The sequence below is a fragment of the Panthera tigris genome, chromosome E1 (genome assembly GCF_018350195.1).
Source record: "Panthera tigris isolate Pti1 chromosome E1, P.tigris_Pti1_mat1.1, whole genome shotgun sequence".
NCBI classification, from domain to species: Eukaryota; Metazoa; Chordata; class Mammalia; order Carnivora; family Felidae; genus Panthera; species Panthera tigris.
In genome coordinates, this window is record NC_056673.1 from 48,246,483 (window position 1) to 48,268,911 (window position 22,429).

Below are 22,429 nucleotides of genomic sequence, written 5' to 3' on the forward strand. Positions count from 1 at the left end.
TACCATACCATATGACCCCACAGTTCTATTCCTAGACGTTTAGTCAAGAGAAATGAGAACTTACTCCACATAAACACTTGAACTAGAGTGTTCATAGCAGCTTTATTCATAGTATCTGAAATGTGGAGACCATCTAGATGTCCATCAGCACATGAATAAATACACAAATTATGATTCGTTCATATAATGGAATACCACTAATCAATAAACGAAAATGAACTTTGAATACACTTAACAATATGGCTGAATCTGAAAAACATTTTCCTCAGTGAGAGAAGCCAGACATAAAAATGTACATACTGTTTGAGTCCGTATACATGAGATTCTACTAAATGGAGGTTGTCTGGGTTTGCAGGAGGGAATAGGTCGATTAACAAAGGAGCTCGAGAGAACTTTTGGGTGTGATGGGAATCTGTGTCTTTATTGTGGTGGTTATACAGGTATTTGTCAAAAGTCCTCAAACTCTACGTTTTAAGTGGATACAGTTTTATTGTCCATAAATTGTACCTCAACGCACGTAATAAAAATCACATGCAGGTGTAGCTGAGGCTTCCTTGGTGCGGCTTCTTCCAATCTAAACACCTGTGGACGAAAAGAGTGAAGTTCTGTCTCCCTGCCAGCCATACAGCCAACCCACGGTGGTGACAGAGGGCCTGGAGAATTCCCATTCAGAGACCTGGAATGAGAGGAGTGATGGCAATTCTATGGCAGTTCTGAAATCTAGCCAGGCATTTATTGCCTGTATCTTGATTAGGGTTTAATGCTCCTTCCCCGGGAGTGTTCTTTGTGGCTCTTCGCTCTGTTCCTGGGGCTCTTGGCTTTTCCCTCTGAATTATCTTTTTTTTTTTTTTAATGTTTAGAGAGAGAGAGAGAAAGAGAGAGAGAGAGACAGAGCATGAGTGGGGGAGGGGCAGAGAGACAGAGGGAGACACAGAATTGGAAGCAGGCTCCAGGCTCTGAGCTGTCAGCACAGAGCTGGACGCGGGGCTCGAACTCACAGACCACGAGATCATGACCTGAGCCGAAGTCAGACGCTCAACTGACTGAGCCACCCAGGCGCCCCTGGCAGGTTTGACTTTCTTCTACTTAGGGGAACTTTGATTGCTTTCTGCTTCTCCAGAGTCACACTTGCTGCTGTCTCTAGTTGTTTCTGGAACCAGAGCCTGGCAGACCTTCAGTTTTCATCCTTTTCATGGCATCACATTTTTGTTTTATCTAAAAGTGATATTGTAAGTTCTTCTTTTAGGCTGTTTGATGTAGTCTTAACTGGCACTGTCCCTACTCTTTCTTTTAATAACTATTTCCTGAGTTTCCGTTTTATTTACTCCTTCTGGAATTCCTGTTATTTCGATGTCAGAGATTATGAGTCTTTCTACCTTATCTCTTGCATTTTCACTTATTGTAATCATCCCTTTATGTTTTCCTTCGTGTTATCTGAATATTTCTTGAACTAATTTTATAATTCGCCGATTTGATTTTATACTATATTTAATGTGTTAGTCTCTTCCATTATGATTTTAAAATTTGGTAATCATGTTTTTTATTTGTAAGCACATTTTTATGACCACAGATTGTTCATTTCCTTTTTACATCTGAAATATCCACTTGAATGACATTGGAAACACAAATTAAAATTACATTTAGGGGCACCTGGGTGGCTCAGTCAGTTGAGCATCCGACTCTTGATCTCAGCCTAGGTCTTGATCTCAGAGTTGTGAGTTCAAGTGCAGAATAGGGCTCCATGCAGGGTATGAAGCCTACTTAAAAAAATTACATTTAGAAGTTTCCCTTTACATATACATAATAAGTTTTGCAGGAAGACATTTGATTGGCCTTCCTTTAGGTGTAAACCTTACGTATCTTGTGTCTTATCTCTTTATCTTTTTTTTTTTTTTTATTTATTTTTGGGACAGAGAGAGACAGAGCATGAATGGGGGAGGGGCAGAGAGAGAGGGAGACACAGAATCGGAAACAGGCTCCAGGCTCCGAGCCATCAGTCCAGAGCCTGACGCGGGGCTCGAACTCACGGACCGCGAGATCGTGACCTGGCTGAAGTCGGACGCTTAACCGACTGCGCCACCCAGGCGCCCCTTATCTCTTTATCTTTAAGGAGACAAGTCTTTGTTTCTCTAGTATTTGGAATCATGCATTATGCTGAGAGAGTGGTTCTGGGTTCTTGTCGAAATACTACAGCTTTAGGAAAAAGTGAAAGGGAAGAATGTATTTTTCCTACAGTTTTACTCCTTCCACGGAGTAAAGAGGCATGCGCATGCCCGCGTCTTACTAAAGTGCTGAAGCTTTTCTTTCTGTGTTGGTTTCAGCACCCTGAAATTGATCAAGCCACAGTTCTCTTCTAAATGGCGCAAGTAGCATAAGCATGAGCTCCTGTAATCATGTCCCAGGTCCCAATTGTAGGCTGTCTACGAGCTAGTCTGCATGGTAGACATCTACTGCTATTCTTCCTAAAGAGGCTTACAGGGCTGAGCTTTGTCCCCTACCCTCTGTTCCACTGTCACCCTGACCTCCAGCCCCGTCACTGTGAATTCGAGCTTTCTATCTACTTTGAGTTTCAGTTAATGGTGTTTCCAGTAGGAGACAGTCTCAGTGGCAAGAAACGAAACTTCTGTGCCTGACGCCCTGTGTCTCTTGTGCCTGCCAGATCTTAGCAATGATATGGCCTCCTTCTTTAGTCGTCTCAGCTGCCTTCACCAGAAGCTGGCTTCAGCAATGCCTCTGCTTTCCTTGGCCTGCACTGGAGCATGTTTTAGGGACAGTATAATGAATTTAGTTTTGGACACGTTGAATTGTAAGTAGGGCTTACAATTCAAGTACAATTCAAGTACAATTTGTACTTGTAATAGGGTTTGAGGCTGAGAAAGAGCAATTTGGGCTGGAGATACAGACTTGGTCATCCAAGCTCCTTGTTATTTGAAAAGCTAATAGCAGTGTTATTAGCAGTTTGGATTGTCCAGAAGGAATGCATGTAAAAGGGAAAATAAATAAGGTTTGACACAGAACTCTGAGACGCATGGGGTAGGCAGGGAAGGAAAGGCTACTGAAGGTTATTATAAAGGAGATTTCTGAAGGATCAAATGAAAATCAGGGAAGAATGGTTCTAGGGAGCCAGTAGATGTGACATCCTGAAAACACTGTTCCTAATGTTTAGTGAGATCAACTAGGGTAAGGACAGATAGTTCATTTGCTTGAGCAACTAGGAGATCGTTGATAGTGTCCAGCACTTTTAGGTTGAGTGGAAATCAGATTGTAGTTGATTGACAAGTGTATGTCAGGTTGGGACAGGGGTCTAGTAACTTATTTTGGAAATTTATTGTGAAGGGAAAAAGGGTAAATTGGTACAGAGGACAGCTACAAGTGAACTGAAAGGATATGTTGTTTTATGTATGCACCCCGTGTAATAAATAGATAAATGGTTCCATCCTCTTTTTTTATTAATATTTTCTATGAGAATTTCTTTTAATATTTAAGCAGTTTTCAATTTTTAAGTATAGCTCTTTTTATGATTGTTTAATCTATTCTTAAAGAAGAACAGGCCACTGCTTAGTATGATGTATCAGGTTGCCTCTTCCCACATCCTGAGTTTTAAATGTTTATGTCAGCTAAAGCACATGGGCTAATGAAATTATTCTCAGCCTATTGCTTTATCTGTTTTTCTCATTAGTTTTTAAGTGTTTGGATATTGAGTAGGGGTATAAAAAATTAATAGCTCTCTTTAAAACAGCTTTTTCAGACATTTGACATTACTTAGTGACTTGTCTACGGAACGTTATTCTTTCATTGTTACTACCAAAAAACACATTCATTGTCATCTTGTCTTTTTTAATTATAATTCTGTCTTTGGGAATATAGCTAAAATGGACCAATATTTGTGAAGGGAATCCTGATAGGGCTTGTGGTTAAAAGTTAGTGACTTTAATTCATTCTTTAATGGTTAGTTTCCATTTCATGTATCTTGAAGGAGCCGTTCAGAGGATAGATATTCCTAATAATGAAACTTTCATTGAAGTAGCTTGAATAAAAATATATGAGAGACTCCAGGCTAAAGTAGAATATTGAGTATAATATTTTATACTATATTTTACATTGGAGGAAAGTCTTTTTGTCGAAATTCATTTGGAAGCTTAAACTATTTTCCTATTTGTACTGTACTTATAACATTTTACCTGAATTAGCATGGTGTATTTTAAATTTAAGACTGATTTATCTGTAGGTTCTGACATAGTTTCAAATTAATCCAAATTTTCAGCTACATGAGAATTTTTTCATTTTATATATTTTAAGCCTTCATCTTGATGTGCAGCATGAATCCAATAAAACTTACAAACCTTTTAAAATGATTATCCTCTTGAGAGTATATGCTTCATTTTTTTTTTCTTATTCTATACTTGGAAGAGGGGGAGGAAGGAGAAAAGATTTAAATACATTTAGTTTATTGTAGTCCCACTTAAAAATAGCATTTGTTTGTGAGCAGGCACGTGGCATTTAGGTGATGTTTTATTTATACGTAAATCTAAATAAAAATAAAATGTGAGAAATAATAAATGGCCGGTATTTGCATTTCTTTTTTCTCTGCCATGGAAGTATCATTGTTAAATATAAACAATCATCTTATTTCCAAAAGAAAAAAATTGGTAATCCCAGATTTAAATGCCCCCTTTGTCCTCTGTATTCCCCCCATTCTGATTGTTATTATTTTGGTCTATTAGTAGGAACCAATATACTGCGAAGCTCCAAACAAGATCACATTCTGTGAGTCCAACCTCCAGAGAAGATGGACAAAATATTACCCCAAAGAGTTGTGTAAGATCAGATTCTACTTTTGTTTGTTTGTTTGTTACTTTAAAATAACTCTACAAATTTTTAGTTTCATGTTTGTCAAAGTTCCAACAATTACTTTAAAACAGTGAATGAAGTCTGAAGGTTTTGGTGAACACCCTGATATCAAAGAAAATGGTGTGTTTGGTAAATTCCACAGTGCTCCTTGTGGTTCTGAGACATCATGTGAATCAGTGTATTGTTGCTTTTGTGCATTGGAGAATAACTTTGGAAGACTTCATTTTTTTAGTTTTTTTTTTTTTTTTTTGCTTTTCCCTTTTACTCAGTGTGTGCGTGAGAGAGAGAGAGAGAGTGAGAGAGAGAGAGACCACCCAGTGGTCAGAGTTAAGAAACTGGGATTAATTTGTAGTTTAGTGGGGGATACTGCCTTTCTGCTGAAGGTGAACTGTTTATATTCTGAAATGTGAACGCCTCTTACATCTAACTGCTTAACAGGGTTTTGGTTTGAATAAAGTGCAATGAGCATTCCAGTTAGCTTCCTAAAGAGAAGAATTTTGCCTGCTTACTATGGCCTTTCTTGCCATAGGCCTTTCTTGCCTGCTTACTATGGCCTTTCTTGTAACTCTGGCTTGTCTTGAGTTATATGACTTTTAACAAGGAGATCATGTGTGATGCATGGCTGTGCTCTAAACCTAACTCACTGCATTTTCTCCAGTGATAGTTTGGAACTTTGGGGAATACTTTCAGGGCAGCACATTTTAAATATCTGTGGGTTTATTATGAACCGTTACATTTATTCACAATAAAACAAGGCAGGTAGGTGTTTTATGTCTTTCTGAAGACATTTTTGTTCACAGAGAAAAACATGCGAGAAACGGGGGGCCAACAATCGAGACAATAATGAGTTTAAATATAGTATATAAAATAAATTCAACATTTTGTTCATTAGAAATTTGGAGACAATAAAATATGGAGAGCATTTTAGTATATTTTTCATCACTTCAGATAATTTAAATGATCATAGGTAAATAGGTTTATTTATTAGTAATGAGGTGTTCTAAAAATGTGGAAATGCTGTGCCAACAAATTTAACTTCAGAATGCATTTTTTGGCTGTACTGTAATGTATACATTATTATTTTAAATAGATTTACCTTTCTAAGTTTCTAGGGCTCCCAGATTATTGTCCATTTCTGAGCACAGATTTTAGGCTGTCCTCAGTTAATTATAGTTTTAATCTGCTTTGATAAATGTGTAATAAGTTATATGAGAGGGAAAAAAATCATGCAATTTTAATTTTTAAAAAAAGTAGAATTTCGCCATAATTGTGTTCTCATGCTGTGAATCCAAAGCTTATTTCTCTTTATATTCAGTGTATGAATGGGAATTAATTTAAGAACAAAGAGCTTCTTGGACATCAACACAAAATTCCCTGTTAACTAATTTTAAAGATTGTAAATAATTCATCTTTTCAAGTGTTCCCCCCCCCCCTTTAAAGCTACTGTGGTATACCACAATTAAAACTTTTTGTAAAAGAACTTAAAGAGAAGAATCTGGATTAATTTTTAAAATATTCTTTTGATGTGTTTTTTTTTTTTTTTGAAATCTAGTTACTGTATGAATATATTGTGAAGGCACCTCGCAGCCCTAAGCAGCTATAGTAAACAGTCATTACTTAGAATTGAGAACTTTGCCTCAGCTATGACATAAACCTTCCCTCTGAGGGCAATACGGTACTACCAGAAAAGCACACGAAACTCTCGTTACTCTGAATGACGTATATTTTGTCCTGTTTTCTGTCTCTTCTGTTTTCTTCCCCCCTCCCTTCCTCCCTGCCTCTCTCCCTCTCTTCCTCTCTCCCTCCCCCCTTCTCTCCCTCCTTCCTTTTCCTTTTTATTTCTTCCTTCTTCCCTCTACCCCTTCTTCTCTCTTCTCTTTTGTCTTTCAGGAAGTTCATCCCCAAAGATCTGCTCTTTCTTTGGATGACAGCGACATCGAAGCTCGCCTTAATAGTTGGAATCTTGGGGTAAAAAAAAAAAGTACTTGGTTTATGTATGTACATCGATGTAGCAGAATCCTGTTGTACTTGGAGAACATCTGAACTAATTCTATTTGGTGAATATTATTGGATGTCAGCCATTGAGATGTGAGGTGGTACTGTGGGAGAAGGATCTAGAGAACAGGAAAGACAGATAACATTCCAGAGAAACATAGTCCCTGCCCTCAACGAGCTGTCTTGTCGAGGGTGTAGGAGATATACACATACATAGTTCAATAATTGTTTAAGATAGTATCTGGTAAAATACTAACATGAGTTAGAGAGTAGAGTATTGAATTGGAGGCAAGGGGAGGGAGGACTTGGAGAAGCAAGGTCATTTGGGTGAAAAATATCCGGAGATTTCCTGATGAGCCGCCGTCACGGGCACCAGTCGTCAGGTGCAAAGACTGAGAGGGACATGAACGCATCCGGGTGGGTGTGGAGGTGGGGAACTGGAAAGAGGCAGGCCTGGAGACACGTGTGGTGCTGTGAGTGAATGCCCATGACTGGATCTTGGGGACTTAGGCAGGGGGTTGGGGCCAGTGTCAATCAGGCTGGATTGTATCGGAGTTTGAAGGCCAAACTGAGCAGTTTCGCCTTTACATTGTAGGCAGTAGTGAGCCCTGCAGGTTTATTTATTCCTTCCACATTCCACTTTCCATGACGCTATTGAAATGCTTTGAGGAAATGAAAAGGGGTTTAGAACAATTTTTATCACGGTTTGTGGTTAGTAAGATAATTTCTAATTCGAAAATTTGCAAAGTATAGGAAATCAGAGGACTAAAATATATTTGAAAATCTTAACACTGAGAGATGGGTTACCATTTTGTTTTAGATATCCTCCTCTCCTTTTTTTTTTTTTTCCGTGTGCATTTATACAATTAAAATTTAAACAAAATTGGGGTTATATTATAAATACTATTTTACTATGTGCTGTTTTTAAATTTTTTTTAATTTTTTAATTTTAATTTTAATTTTTAGAGAGAGAGCAAGAGCATGCGTGCAGGGGAAGGGGCTGAGGGAGAGAGAGAGAGAGAGAGAGTAGATCCCGTGCAGGCTCTGTGCTGTCAGCACATAGCCTGACACGGGACTCAATCTCCAGACTCTGAGATCATGGCCTGAGCCAAAATCAAGAGCCGTATGCTTAACTGACTAAGCCATCCAGGTGCCTCTATGATGTGCTGTTTTGAGTTTGATAGAAGTTTATAACCGTTCTATAAATATATGAATATTAATGATAGCACTAATTTGTCTTTTGGGTGGGTATTCCATAACTTGTTGAAACATCCTGGACATTTTGGTTGCTCCCAGGCTGTGGCTGATGTAAGTAATGCTGCAGTACAATTCCCTACAGATCTTTGTGTACACATTTGGTACTTTCTTAGGTTACATCCCATCTTGGTACATAGCCTTCCAGAAGGTATATACCAGTTTCTTCTCCAACCAGCAGGATATAGGATTGTCTATTTCTTACTTCTTCACTGACAGTAGAGATTATTATTTTAAAAGACCTAAAACCCTTCCTACTAATAATGGTCTTTAATGAAAGGAATGCTTTAGGGAAATCGACTTGGTGGCGTTTTGGAGGTTATATTGGATGTGGGTAGAAGTGGAGAAGGGGAACCATCATCTTTTTGGTGTTTGTGGTGAACTCCACACTCGTGTGATTTCTGTGGAGAGGGAGAGGGTTGAAAGAAAAGCCATCTCGTGGGGGGAGAGGACACTGCGTGACTGATTGGCGAGCTGACCACAAGGGCACCTCAAGGTTTGCTTCGAGAAAATGGGAACAGTGGCTTCCTGTCAGTTAACTGTCAGATGGGGAAATCCGTTTTAGGGGTTACAAGTTTCACTTTAGACGGGTGGAGTTTGAAGAGATGGTCAGACCAATTGGGGAGGTCAAGGTCTGGAGTTTCAGGAGACTCGAGGGCTGGAATCTTATTTATGGTTATGCTGTTTGAGGTGTTGGCCCCACCCAGAGGCCGGACAGCCGGGCTTTCAGGGGACGGAATGAGGACAGCTGGCTACTGCAAGGGACACGATTAGAAGAAGGTAGGGAATAGATGAGAATTTAAAGCAACGTGAATCTCGTAGCCATTTAGGGAGCCTATTAGTGAAAGAGATGAGAGAGAGAAAGTTAATAACAAGAGGGGAATAGTAAGTCCAAAGGAAAACATCGTTGTGTTTGAAGGTGGAGGAGAAGTTGCCACTGGAGGGAAGTCCTAGCGTTACCAGTGTGCGAGAAGAGCACAGAAAATCCCCCAGAAAGTTCTTTTTTTGATATTTGCCAGAAAGCGGTATCAGAGTGAAGAGTAAAATTCTGGGCTAGCCTTTTAAACTTGCCTTTGCCCTCAGCCATTTGGCACTTCTGATGTGCGTTGCTTAGCCCACAGAGAACTTTGCCCGATTATGTACCTGTTCAGAGGATTGAATTTTTCATTCGTATAGTAAAGTTAAAATAAAACATCTAAAATATTTTGAGGTGATGCCTTAAAACTAGGTCTGCCTGGGTTCTCTTTCACACTTTTATTGTTCAAAGAAGGCGCTAACAGTGTAAAATATGAAAGTCTTGCATTTTTATATATTTATAACGTATATACATTAATCAGGCAGAACTCTATCTTTTGATCACAGTAGAATAATTTGCGAATCCAGTGTATTAAAGAGCTTAGATTTTGCTTTGATTTTAGTTTTGTATTAGAATGCGTGATGGATTTTTTTTCTCTTTCTTCCTGTGAGTGATCAGTTAATGGTAGTTAATTTTAGTTTTCTATGCTGAGGGTACATTTTTTTATATTGCCGACATGACTTTCAGACACCTTCATTCAGATGCATTAGAGGTTCTAGAATTTGAATTTTCTAGTTTTTGTTAAAAATACGCTTTTACCTCAAGTATATTCTTTCTTTCCCCAGGAGCGTCTTAGTATTTTTTTTTAGGAATACGTAATGTAAGTAGAGATTCACTTACTCAACTAGCAACTTAATTTTCCTCCTGTATCTTTTTCTTACTCTTTAAACTTTGTAACCTTTAGTTTTGGGGAAACTTTCTCACTCTGTCAATATACTTGATACATATATTTCCTGCTTGACTATCTTTATGTAAACTTTTCTCTTTTTTCTTTTTCTGAGGGCCTGGTGGGGGGCTGGGAGGAGGACTTTTCTGGGCCTTCCATCCTGGTTACCAGTCACCCGCTCACTCCCATCCTGCGTCCACATGCTGACCGCACAGCCTCACTCCCACCAGGAGCGAAGGAACAGTGAGGACTCTTCTTTGCTTCCTAGCCCCGGAGCAGGATCTGGGAGGGATGTGGGCTTAGTGCAGGGATAGCTCTCAGGACAGGCAGTGGGGGCTGGGCGAGGTCAGCAGGCGTGAGCGTCGGATCCCACGGGTGGCTCCAGCGGGTGGACAGCACCCCAGAGGCACGCAGACCCACCTGGAGCCCAGGGCCCATCAGGGAGGGGTGAACCTCCCTGTCGAGGGCTTGGGGACACCTGTGAGCCGTTGGCGGGTGGGATGTGCCTTTACTCTCCCTGTGAGGAATGTGGGGAGCCTGGCTGTTCTCCTCACTGGCCTGTTGGGAACCATCCTAATCAGGCTCGGGGGCAGCTGGTGTGGGAGACACAAGAGTAAGTCCACTTGAGACGAGCTGTTCCAGGAGATGAGCACGTTGCTGACCACAGAACTGCGAGCTAACTAAAATGGCTGTAGCGCGAAGCTTTGCAGGTTTGGGGTGACTCGTGGTGTAGCCAAAAGCCACTTGGTGCAGTGGGTGCTGCCAGACGTCTCTCTGAGGTGACTGTGCCAATTTGCACCCTCATTAGCGATGTGCCCGTTCCCATTAATCTACCTTCTCTTCCCTCGTGGTATTGACAGTCCGGTTTTGGTTTTGTTTGTTTGTTTAACTTAAAGTTCAGCCGTTCTTGAGAGTGGTTAGTGACACTGCACCGTGGGGTGTTCTCATATGTATTTTCCCGGTGACTCATCCAGTTAGGTGACCTTTTTTATGTCATTGACAGTCTAGATAGCCTCTCGGAGTGAAGTGCCTGCCTACGGCTTTGCCAGTTTTTCCGTTGGGTCGTTTGCCTTTTTCATACTGATAACCTGAGGGCCTTGTTTCTGTTCTGGATAAGAGTCCTTTTCGACTAAGTATTGTAAATATTTCCTTCTACTTTGTTGCTTTCCTTCAATCTCTTACTGGTGTCTTGGCTGAACAGAAATTTTAAATTTTAACGCAGTTCACTTTCTCATTTTCTCACCATGCGGTTAGTGCTGTTTTGTGTCCTGTTTAAGATCTTTGACTGTCCTAAGGTTCCGAAGATGTTCTTCTTTGTTTTCTCCCAGCGGCTCTATTATGTGACTTTTTCTCTTTGGATTACATACCATCTGGAGGTGATTTCGGTATCTGTTATAAGATAGGGAGTTAAGATTTGTTTTGTCCCTTGTGTATATCAAGATGGCACTCCTATTTATTGAAAAGACTCTTCCTGCTGTACCGCAGTGTTATTTGTCCCATAAATCAGGTGACGGTACGTGTCTATTTCTGTTCTGTTCCTTTGGCTTACTTGCTTTTCCTTGTGCCGATGGACTGTGCCTTTCTCTCTGTATCTAATTTGTACTCACTAAATGTTGAAATGTGAGTAGACCAGCGAATGAGCCTTCATTTGTAGTATTGTTTCTGTGGATCAATGTTTTTCAAGTTCTAAAATGTTGCCTTAGAAAATTATTTTGGAGCACAATTGATTTGACATTGAGGACTGAATTTATTTAAAACTACCGAGCGGGTTTTGGCAGTTCTAACTGATGCCACGACTTAAAAACATTTAGTTGTGTTGTTAGTAATAGATGGCTTGAAAATGTCCTTTCCTTTAAGGCAGCTAAAATATCATATAAAATGTCTTTCTATTTTTCTGGAATCATAGAACATCTCTAACTGATCCACATTAGTCTATGAGGGGTATTTGATCAGTTTGGTCAAAATCCTGAATAATCCAAAGAAATAGACGGACAGAACCCTTTGTAACCAAACAAATCAGCTAAAAAACTAACCAGAACAAAATGTCAAAAGCCAGTTTTCATTAGAAAGCATTCAGATATCTGTATTTGTGTCTAGTTTAAATGATGACATATTTTATTACCATGATTCTCTTTGCTCTTTAAGCCAGAAGTGTTTGGTCATGTGATTCATTCCTGCTATTGGAACTTAATTTTTTTTGGCATTGTTTTCTGTATAATATTTCGTTAGACTTTAATGTTTCACATAAATCCTTTTTATCTTCCATTTTGGACATTCTTTGTTGTGGTCTTCTTTTTTGAGGTATTGTGAGAGAACAAGAAATTTTCTAAAAGAGCATGAAAAAAGTAAATGTTAAGACTGTTTACAGATTGCTTCAAGTCCATTTACTGGTGGATTACAAAGTGGGAACATTGAACTTCAAAGCACATCTGGCTGCTGTTATAAAATCAGAAAATAGATTGCTTATTTCCCCCAAATAGACTCAAGAACATGCTTTACTATGGATAATTCTCATTACGTATTGAAAGTGGGTATGAGACAAACTCCATGGATTGTAAATGAGTAACAATTACAGAAAGAAGATTTATTCTCGTTTACGGTATTCATTGTTGCTTTTAAACATTACAATATACTCTTTCTTTTTTGGTCAACTTGAGAAAGGAAATTTATGATAACAGAATGAGTCCTTAACTTCTGTATTTAATGGCTTTTAAAGATGAAGAGAATGAAATAGGAGTTACTTCTGCATCGCTGAAAGGCTACATTATAATTAGCTAAACCAATATTTTGTACTCTGCTTGTAAATGTAGAGCAGTGTAAAAATAAGTCACAGATGGCTTTGTTGGCTTTTGGTTTTAAATTTGAAGCTTAATTAGAGCTTGAGCATCTTTGAGAATTCTGTTTTCCCCTTCCTTTATTTTCCCCCTTATATTTAATTCTGCTTCATGAATTAGGGTTTTATATATTTGCAGATTTGGGTGTGTCCTTGAAGAACTTACTTTCTGGGCTGGTTTTTCTCCATTCCAAAAATAGAGAATGGTTACTTACTATTCATGTATATACCTTCAGACAATAAATATTTATTGAGTGCACTTTGCTGCCTGCTGGAAATTTGCTGCCTCTGTTTTTCAAAAAGCTGTGTTTATATACAGTACAGTGTTATTTACTAAAGAATGTGCCTCTTTCTCTGGTATAATATTTAAGTGGGTTTTATTATTGTCCCTACTAACTAAATGTTTCCCAAAGTAAAGTGTGCTAATTCATACACCCACCAGTGGTCCTCCATCTGGAACACTTTTATTGGCAAATTTTTAATGTGTACCAATCTGGTGGCAGAAAATACCCTCTCGCTGTGGTATTACTTTACATTTTTCGTATTTCTAAAAAGATTGAGTATATATTCATGTGTGTATTAGTCATTCAGATTTCTTCATCAGTAAAATGTGTCTCAAGTTTTTCCCATTAAAAAAACTGTATTGTTCTTTCTTTTATTAACTTATAAAGACCTTCTTTACACATTTTGGAGACAGATCATTTGTGCAAACATCTCCCAGTTTATGACTTATCTTTTCATTTTATTTGTGATCTTTTATTCATTATCTTCTCATTTTATTTATGATCTCTTTTCTGGAGAGAAGTTCTTACTTCAAGTAGTCAACTTTATTAATTTCTTTTTTGTGTATGCTTTTTTTTTCTTGTTTCTTGCTTAAGAAAGTTTTCTACTTTGAGGTCACAAAGTCATTCTTTTATGTTGTCTTCTGCAAGTTTTTATACTTCTGCTTTTAATTATAAGTATTTAATCCGTTTGGGAATTTATTATATATGGTGCAAGGAAGGAATCTGATCTCATTTTTTCCCACTTTTTTTTTTCATTTTTTTAATGTTTTATTTATTTTTGAGACAGAGTGAGACAGAGCATGAGTGGGGAAGGGGCAGAGGAGAGGGAGATACAGAACCTGAAGTAGGCTCCAGGTTCTGAGCTGTCAGCACAGAGCCCGACGTGGGGCTCGAATCCATGAACTGTGAGATCATGACCTGAGCTGAACTCAGATGCTCAACCGACTCGAGCCACCCAGGCGCCCCTCATTTTTTCCCACTTATTAAACACATCTTTAATTTTTCAATAATTTGCAATTCTAGATATTTCATGAATCACATTCTCATATTTATTTGAATTTCTAGTACTTTCTGCTTGGTTTCGTTGACTTACTGTCATCACTATAGTTTTACAATATCTTTGTAAGTCACCCCATCTTGATTTTTTCTTCAGGCTCTTCTTGTTTATTTATTTATATACATTTTATAATGAGCTTATTAAGTTTTACAAAAGTCTTCTTGAGATTTTTGGATTGGATAAATTTAGTCACTAGATCAAGTCAAGGAGAATTGCCATTTTTACACTATTGAGACTATCTAAAAGCATCGTTTTGCTATTTATTTCATTATTAGCGCTTTTCAAAAAAACTTAATTGTTTTCTCTGTAAAGGGCTTATGTATATTTTCTTAGATTTACTTTTAGCAATTACATATTGTTTTGTGATTACAAATGTTAGCCCTGGAAAATAATTTTCTTTTCCTAGGTGATTTTTGCTAATTTGCAGAAGTGCAGCTGACCGTTACCTATCAATTTGGCATCTCGCAACTTGGCCAAACTCTTATTTGGTCGACTCCTGTTTCCTATCTTTCTGTTTTCTGCCTTTATTTGCAGTGTTCTTTATGAACGTCCTGAGATTACTCAGAAGTTATACTTGACTACGTATTATCTTGGGGGCGGGACATAGATACCATCGAACGTTGACCTGTGGGAGGATGGCCTACCCACCTCAAGCGGGTGGCACAGAGAACCTAGTGATCGCTAGTGCTGGAGACAAGCGGAGGCCAAAGGAGGCCGTGTTACTGTTGACTTCTGTTTCATGGCTTTAAAAAAAAGTAATTCCTACTATGGACAGGTTTTGATTTTGATTTTCTGTTTTTTGTGGAAAGTTTTTATGGATATTGGATTCTTTGTTTTTGTTTTTGTTTATAATTGTTGATGTTAGATTGTTTTGAATGAGCAGTAGCCGGGGTTATATGGGGGGGGGGTGGTTTGGGTAGCTTGCTTTCTTAGTTTGGGAAGGCCTTCTACTCCACTGAAGATCAGTTTCTTTAATCAGAGGTGCCTTCTGTCTTGTCATTTTGGCCTGTCATCTTCTGTTTCTTTGATTTTGTCTTGTTTCTGGAGGGTCCTTTTTCTTTAGCTCCTTTCTTTCCCTTCATCATGGACAGGCTTCCTTCCAAGGGGCCTCTCTCTACTGCACAAGTGGTTCCTTTCTGGCTCTTGACACGTTCACTTTTCACACTATTTATTTATTTATTTATTTATTCATTCATTTATTCATTCATTCATTATAATTTATTGTCAAATTGGCCAACATACAGTGCATACCATGTGCTCTTGGTTTTGGGGGTAGATTCCCTTGATTCATCGCTTGCATATAACACCCAGTGCTCGTCTCAACAAGTGCCCTCCTGAATGCCCATCACCCATTTCCTCCCTCCTTCTCCCCCGCCATCAACCCTCAGTTCTCTGTATTTAAGTGTCTCTTATGGCTTGCCTCCCTCCCTCTCTGTTTGTAACTATTTTTTCCCCCTTCCCTTACCCATGGTCTGCTGTTAAGTTTCTCAAGTTCCACGTATGAATGAGAACATAAGCTATTTGTCTTTCTCTGACTGACTTATTTCACTTAGCTTAATACCCTTCAGTTCCATCCACATTGTTGCAAATGGCAAGATTTCATTCTTTTTCATCGCCAAGTAGTATTCCGTTGTATATATAAACCACAACTTCTTCATCCATTCATCAGTTGATGGACATTTAGGCTCTTTCCATAATTTGGCTATTGTTGAAAGCGCTGCTATAAATATTGGGGTACACGTGCCCCTATGAATCAGCACTCCTGTATCCTTTGGATGAATTCGTAGTAGTGCTATTGCTGTTTTATACCCTTCTTTTGATGCTCCCGTCTCCAGTGCTCCCATCTGTCAGGTGTTTTGTACAACCTACGGAAGGTAGGCCACTCTCCTTCTGCAGGTCGGTATTTGCTGACGTCTAAATTCCGACACCGCTAGGATCCCGAGGCCCTTCCTTTTTGTTCCATGCTGTCACTCTGGTTTGGTTTAGGATCTGATTCTGCTGATCTGTGATCTTTCTTTGGCCAGTTACATGTGAATCGAGGGTTTTCGTGATCTCTGCTTGTTAGGGTGTAGGCATGAGTGGTGGGTGTTTTTATGTGCTCTCTTCGTTGATCTGTATGGACTTTTGGAGGATGTGGAGAGAAATTTAAATTCAGACAGTTGCCATTACTTCACAGGTATCAGCCTTCCGGGTGAAAAAATTATTTTGTAGATTACTCCTTATCTAGGTGCTAAAATATAGTTATTCTTCAGATCCTGTTGGTGTAGATGTTTTTGTTTTTTAAATGTGACTTTTATTTTTAATTTCCTTGCCTCTGTATTCTTTAATTAATTGATCCTTTATTCACCCTTTCCTTTAGTATCCACCTGGGTATAGATTATCTTCCATGATTATTAACTATAATAACTCATTTGAGGAGCCTTTGGAAAACACAGTGAGGTTTTGGAGAAGATTCTGATAATATATATTTGACAGAGTTTTTAATTATCGTTTCATTTGTGAATGGAATTGTTGGGATAACAATCAGTGTTTCTGTTTTATCATATAGTATATATTCACCCAATAAATATTTCCTTGAAAGCCTGCTACACGTTAGGTATTGTGCTAGGTACCAAGAATACGAAATTGAGAAGCCATTATCCTAGCACTCACCATGCAGAAAGACAGATGTGGACACATGCTGGTAATAAACACTTAGAATGTAATATAAGAGCTATGAGAGACACATGGGATACTTTAGGAGCTTGGTAAGAGGGCGGGATCAGGTACTGTTTGTCCCTTCCTTCCCTCCTTCCCTCCTTCCCGCCTTCCTTTCTTTCTTCTTAATGCGTATTTGTTGGGCACCCACTACCTGTCAGGCCCTGTGGTAGATGCTGGGATAGATGGGTTGTGACTGTTACAGCCTGTGTTCAGACTTCACACTCTTTTAACAGAAGATAGATGTTTGATTATAAAAGGGTACTGTTGGAGTAGTGGCAACTTAATTAAATTTCCTGGGGAAGCATCTCGAGTAAGTTAACTGCAAGAGAATGATTTCATAGTTTGCGAAGACTCAGATTTGGGAGAGAAGGTAGTGCTTTGAAAGGTAAAACAAATGTTTGGTGTCCTTGGAATAGAGGGTATATTGGGGGATAGATGAACCTGGAAGGTGGATATGGGAGGGGTCCCAAAGGAGTTCTCTGTTCTGGTTGCTATCCTGGAGGTAAATGTAAGGATTCAGGTACTGGACTTGCCCGGGTGTGTAGTGATTAGATTGACTTGAAAGATGAATGGGAGGATATTCATAAGGTGACGGAGTAGTGCCTAGAGGTAGAGAGGCCCAAGAGAACTGCCATATTTCAGTAATGTAAGTCAGCCAGGATCCTGGGCGGATAAAACACGACGTGAGGAGTAGTGGGGATGAGACTGGGCAGTGAGGCTGTGCGAGGGTCACGAAGGTGCATTTCTGTCTGCAAACGAGTTTATGTTTTATATGTTATTTGTTAGTGGGCTACTGAAAATATATTATGGGTTACCCATCCTAAAACACAAACTCAGTATTAAGACGTACAGAAAATGTTCCGCATCACAGTTCAATTCTGTGTTTTACCAAATGATAAAACCAAAAAATACTGTTAATAATAGAATTATTAATTTCTGTCTTAAATTTTCAGATAGAAAATCCTCGGTACCTGAGACAGAAGCCTATCCCAGTTGCTCTGGTAGGTGAGAATTCCACTGGACTTTTCCTATGGAAGACTTGTTTTTAATGTTTATTGATTTTAATGTTTGTTTATTTATTTTATTTATTTTTGAGAGAAAGAAACAGAGTGTGAGCAGGGGAGGGGCGGAGAGAGAGGGAGACACAGAGTCAGAAGTAGGTTCCAGGCTCTGAGCTGTCAGCACAGAGCCGGATGCGGGGCTCAAACCCACGAGCCGTGAGATCGTTACCTGAGCCAAAGTCAGACACTCAACCGAGCGAGCCACCCAGGAGCCCCTGTACAGATATTTCTAAATAAAGTAACCATTAAGTCATTTACAGAAAAGAACACTGGTCCACATTATGAAGCATGAGAGTCTTATTAATCCTATCACTTGGGAGTGAATAAATCGCTTTTTTCTCCAACGTTGGTATTATCTTGGCATGAACTTCAGGCAATTTAGAGTTTCCTTTTGGGTTAAGGATAAGCCAGGCCTGAGAAAGTATTGAATAACTCTTACTCATTCAACAGATGACCCCCAAATTTAGCCTGAGAAAATCCAGCAGCCTCCATGATGATCCTCTACTCTTCCGAATGCACGAGAAAGAGGTAGGATTGAGACATTTCTGCTCTACTGAATAATGAACACGGTTTTTGTATTTTGTATAATGTGAGTTTTCAGGTCTTTGAATCATAATGCTAGGCAAGAAGAGATTGTGTTTGCTACAGATGTAAAATAATGATGCAGGGTAGGGGTAAGGGTTGTTCTTCTGTTTTTTTCATGCGCATCTCCCACTTGGTGAGAGTGTGGTGAGGGCTGTCTCCTGACTGTCCATTCCTACTTCTCTGGGCTTGGGGGGATGACAGTTTTTAGAAGCAGTGTCTTTGACCTCAGCGAATCTCTCCATCCTGCCTTTATCTCAATTTGCTGGTAACGTATCTTTTTGTTTCGCTCTTCTTATGGTTTCTGCTATTTAAATTGATCTGCTAAATTAAGCCATGCTGTGGCTGACATATAACATAACATACTTTCTTTGATCATTTGAAAGTGGAATTATCCAAGAGGCAGTATCATTGGTTAAAAACATAGACTATAGAGTCCAGAATACCTGGATTTAAACCCTACTCACTAGCTGCATGAAAGAGGGCAGATACTTGCCCTCTCTTAGTCTCTGTTTCCTCATCTAACTTGGGAGACACCTGCTTTACAGGCTGAGCATGAAGATTTTGTAGTCTGGAAGTACTTACATGCTTCACATATAGTAGTCATTAAATGAAGGTGAATTTGCTTTGTTCTTTATTTTTTTTTTTAAGTTTATTTATTTTGAAAGAGGGGGAGGGAGAGAGAGAGAGAGAGAGAGAGAGTTCGATCAGGAGAGGGACAGAGAGAGAGGGAGAGAGAGATAATCCCAAGCAGGCTCCATGCTATCAGCACAGAGCTTGATGTGGGGTGGGAGCTTACGAACCGACTGAGCCACCCAGGCGTCCCTGCTTTGCTATTTTCTTGTTAAAATTTCTGTTCTAGGAAATTTGAAAATCATCATTATTATTTTTATTTTTGCTTATGGCACCAGTGAAACGCTTCGGTCACCTGTGTGGTGTGATAGAAGACTGTTAGATTAGGAGTCTGATGAACTGTGTCCTTTACTTGCCTTTACCACTCTCTAGTCATGTGACCCAGGGAAGTCAAGAATATTAGTTTAGTTTTTGCTTAACGAGAGGCTAATTATTGATGTGACAGGATCATTACCAAAATTAATGAGAATAATAAATATGCATTGGAAATGGTAATATAAATGTGCAAATGTGAAAAATGTTATTGGACTTAGATTTAATGTTTCTAATAAATTTAATTAAATAATTTTATCTTTCATTTTTTTCTTTCATTTTAATGAGGATGCTTCTAAGAATTTCTAAAATTCAATTTCAGTTTGGCAATTTTCAACATGAAAGGGTTTTCTCACCACCCTGTTTATAAAATATCACAAGGGAAGTTGATCTCTTTCTTAGATATTCCAAACAGTGGCATGAGCATATAATTTAATTTTTGTTGATAATGGTGGAGGACAGGCTATTTTTTCTTTTAAATTTCAGTCTGGTGGAATTATTGCTGCTGCTTTCAGTAATATTCATCATATGATGGCTCCAGTTAAAGTCACGTAGGGTCTTGTTTTTTGGTGCAATCCTGTTGCTGAAAAAACCTGTTGAAATAAAAAGTTCTAAAAAGCCTTTGAGGGAAATACTTGTCGCATGCGGATGCACCTTCTTTTGAGCTCTTTTTTCTTTTTTCTTTTTGTTTATTTATTTATTTTGAGAGAGCGCATCCCTGGGGAGGGATAGAGTGGGGAGAGACAGAAGAAGAGAGAGAGAGAGAGAGAGAGAGAGAGAGAGAGAGAGAGAGAATGAATCCCAAGCAGGCTCAGCACTGACGGTGGCGCTCAAATTCAGGAACCCTGAAATAATGACCTGAGCTGAAATCAAGTCAGACACTTAACCAGCTGAGCGACCCAGGCACCCCTTGTGCTCGTATTTTGAATTTCTTTCTTTTCCAAATTGTTATTGTTTTTGCGAGTCATTCCAAGTCGTCCCCAACCACTTTCTTTTTACTTTTTTATTCTGTACTAATTCTTAGCACTGAGGCTGGTTACCACAGAATAATTAAAATAATTGAAAGGAAGTGCTGGCTTTTGAATCTTTTGGGGGTCTTCGATGAAGTAATATCTTTATTCAAAAAGCATTAAAGCTGTCATGCGTGGCACCAGAGGTTCAGTTTTAAATGCGTGTGCCTTTATTTTTTTCCACACCTTTGTGTTTTTGTTTTTGTTTCTGGCATACTGTGAAAATAGTTTTGGCACTGTTGAGAAGTTTGCATGTAAACATCAACTTACTTCATATCTTAAAACAGACCCAGTGCTTATATTTTGGCTAAAATGATCCTTTGTACAATTACATAGTTGTCTTAGACTTTTGGATGAAGTTTTCTTATCATCTTTCTTCTCCATACTGCAATATTTAAAAAGTCTATGCTGAATCGCCCCAGGGTGAGAATTATCTTGGTTTCATCTTTCTTTTAAAGCAGTATTTATAATTATAAAGTGATCTGTGGATTTTTATTGAGGGTATTTTGGAATATACAGACACATGTGAAGAAGGAAATAAAACCACCTATAAAATCAACACCCAGAAATAAAAACTCTGTATTTATGCAAAGTATGTATGCAAAGTATTATATTACCTTTCAGTTTCTTTCTTTATGTATCCTTTAAACACACATTTTTCCTTAGGAAATTGAGGTGATACCAAGTATTGCTTTGTATATTTTGAGTAATTTTCCTTCTATTAAATATTGTTCCTAAGCATCTATTTTTAATGGCTGTATTATATTTCAAATTACGGAAGTATTCCGAGTTAATGTAACTTATCCCTACTGTTCAGCATTGAGATTTTTAATACTTTTCCCTAATATAAATAATCCTGGGGAAAAATGTCTTTAATAATCTCTATATGCACCTCTAAATATTTCTTTGGGGTAATGAATTATATCTTACATGATAAAATTGAAATGATGGATTTCTGTAAGTTTAGTATCATTAACAATTTAACTTCTAGAATAAAAATTAACACTTGGAAGCCTATTGAAAATTGTATGTTACTGTAAGATACGAGTAAAGAATTTATTACATGCAAAAATGAGAATGAAAATAAGAAGCAAAGAAAAACAGGAGCCATTTGAAGGCTGAGGAAGTAGCAATTTATATTGCCTTCGTAAATATAAAAATATGAATTATATTTTTTTGTATCTGCAGGACAAAAATTTTTAATACTTTCCTATTTGAAATAGAAAATACCAGTCATAATGTTTTATTATTTTTATCTGTTTCCCAGAGATATTTTTCAAACTTGGATATTTTTCCCTGAATCTAAATATATAGTTATATTGTGATATGCATGGTTATCCTTTAGGATAACTTTATGTGTGCTCGCTTTAGTCACTTGTACTAAACATTTACTTATGGGCATGATGATCAATGCTCTTCTGTTTTGAAATTGCTAGAGCCTCGCACGTCTGTGTAAGAAAACCCTGATGTGTCTTGTGCATGTTCCCATCTAAAAATGCTTTTGTTATTGCCGAGTGTTGTTTTAAAAATCATAAAGAGCAATGTTTCGAGAACATTGTTTATTTTAAAATGAAATATGAAAGGGGCGTCTGGGTGGCTCAGTTGGTTGAGCGTCTGGCTCTTGAATTCGGCTCAGGTCGTGATGTCACGGTTCATAAGATTGAGCCCTGCGTCAATGCGGAGCCTGCTTACAATTCTCTGTCTCCCTCCCCCTCTACCCCTGCTCCTCCCCTGCTCGTGCTCTTTCTCTCTCACTAAATAAATACATAAACTTAAAGAAATAAAGTGAAATATGAAACATTAAATTACATATTTAATCTTCATTTTCTTAACACCTAATCTTCATTCTTCAGAGGTAATCATCGCTAAAAATTTAATGTGTATTCTTTTAAAAATTTTCTAGGAATGTCTCATTTGTTTATACAAATGAGATCATAGATCATTATATACTGTTTCAGTTTGCTTTTCTAACTGAAATATATATTCTGATAATATTTCTATGTCAGAAATTGTCTCCATTCTTTTAAATAGTTACATCGTATTTTACTGCGATACCAGTATTTTATTAATATGGCTTCCTACTGAGGGATATAGTGTATGTAGAGTATGTTGCCC

General features: G+C 38.3%; 1 protein-coding gene across 3 annotated transcripts in view; it reads left to right on the forward strand.

Annotated features, from left to right (window-relative positions):
- CEP112 (centrosomal protein 112) overlaps positions 1-22,429 on the forward strand; it is a 408,508-nt gene that overhangs the window by 37,235 nt on the left and 348,844 nt on the right. For 2 of the 3 annotated variants that reach the window (XM_042967095.1, XM_015535456.2), the window contains 4 exons: positions 4,725-4,818; positions 6,742-6,819; positions 17,670-17,717; positions 18,228-18,305. In XM_042967095.1, the coding sequence (XP_042823029.1) occupies positions 4,725-4,818; positions 6,742-6,819; positions 17,670-17,717; positions 18,228-18,305 (298 nt within the window). The remainder of the gene's footprint in view (positions 1-4,724; positions 4,819-6,741; positions 6,820-17,669; positions 17,718-18,227; positions 18,306-22,429) is intronic. The other variant, XM_042967096.1, reaches the window with a different exon arrangement.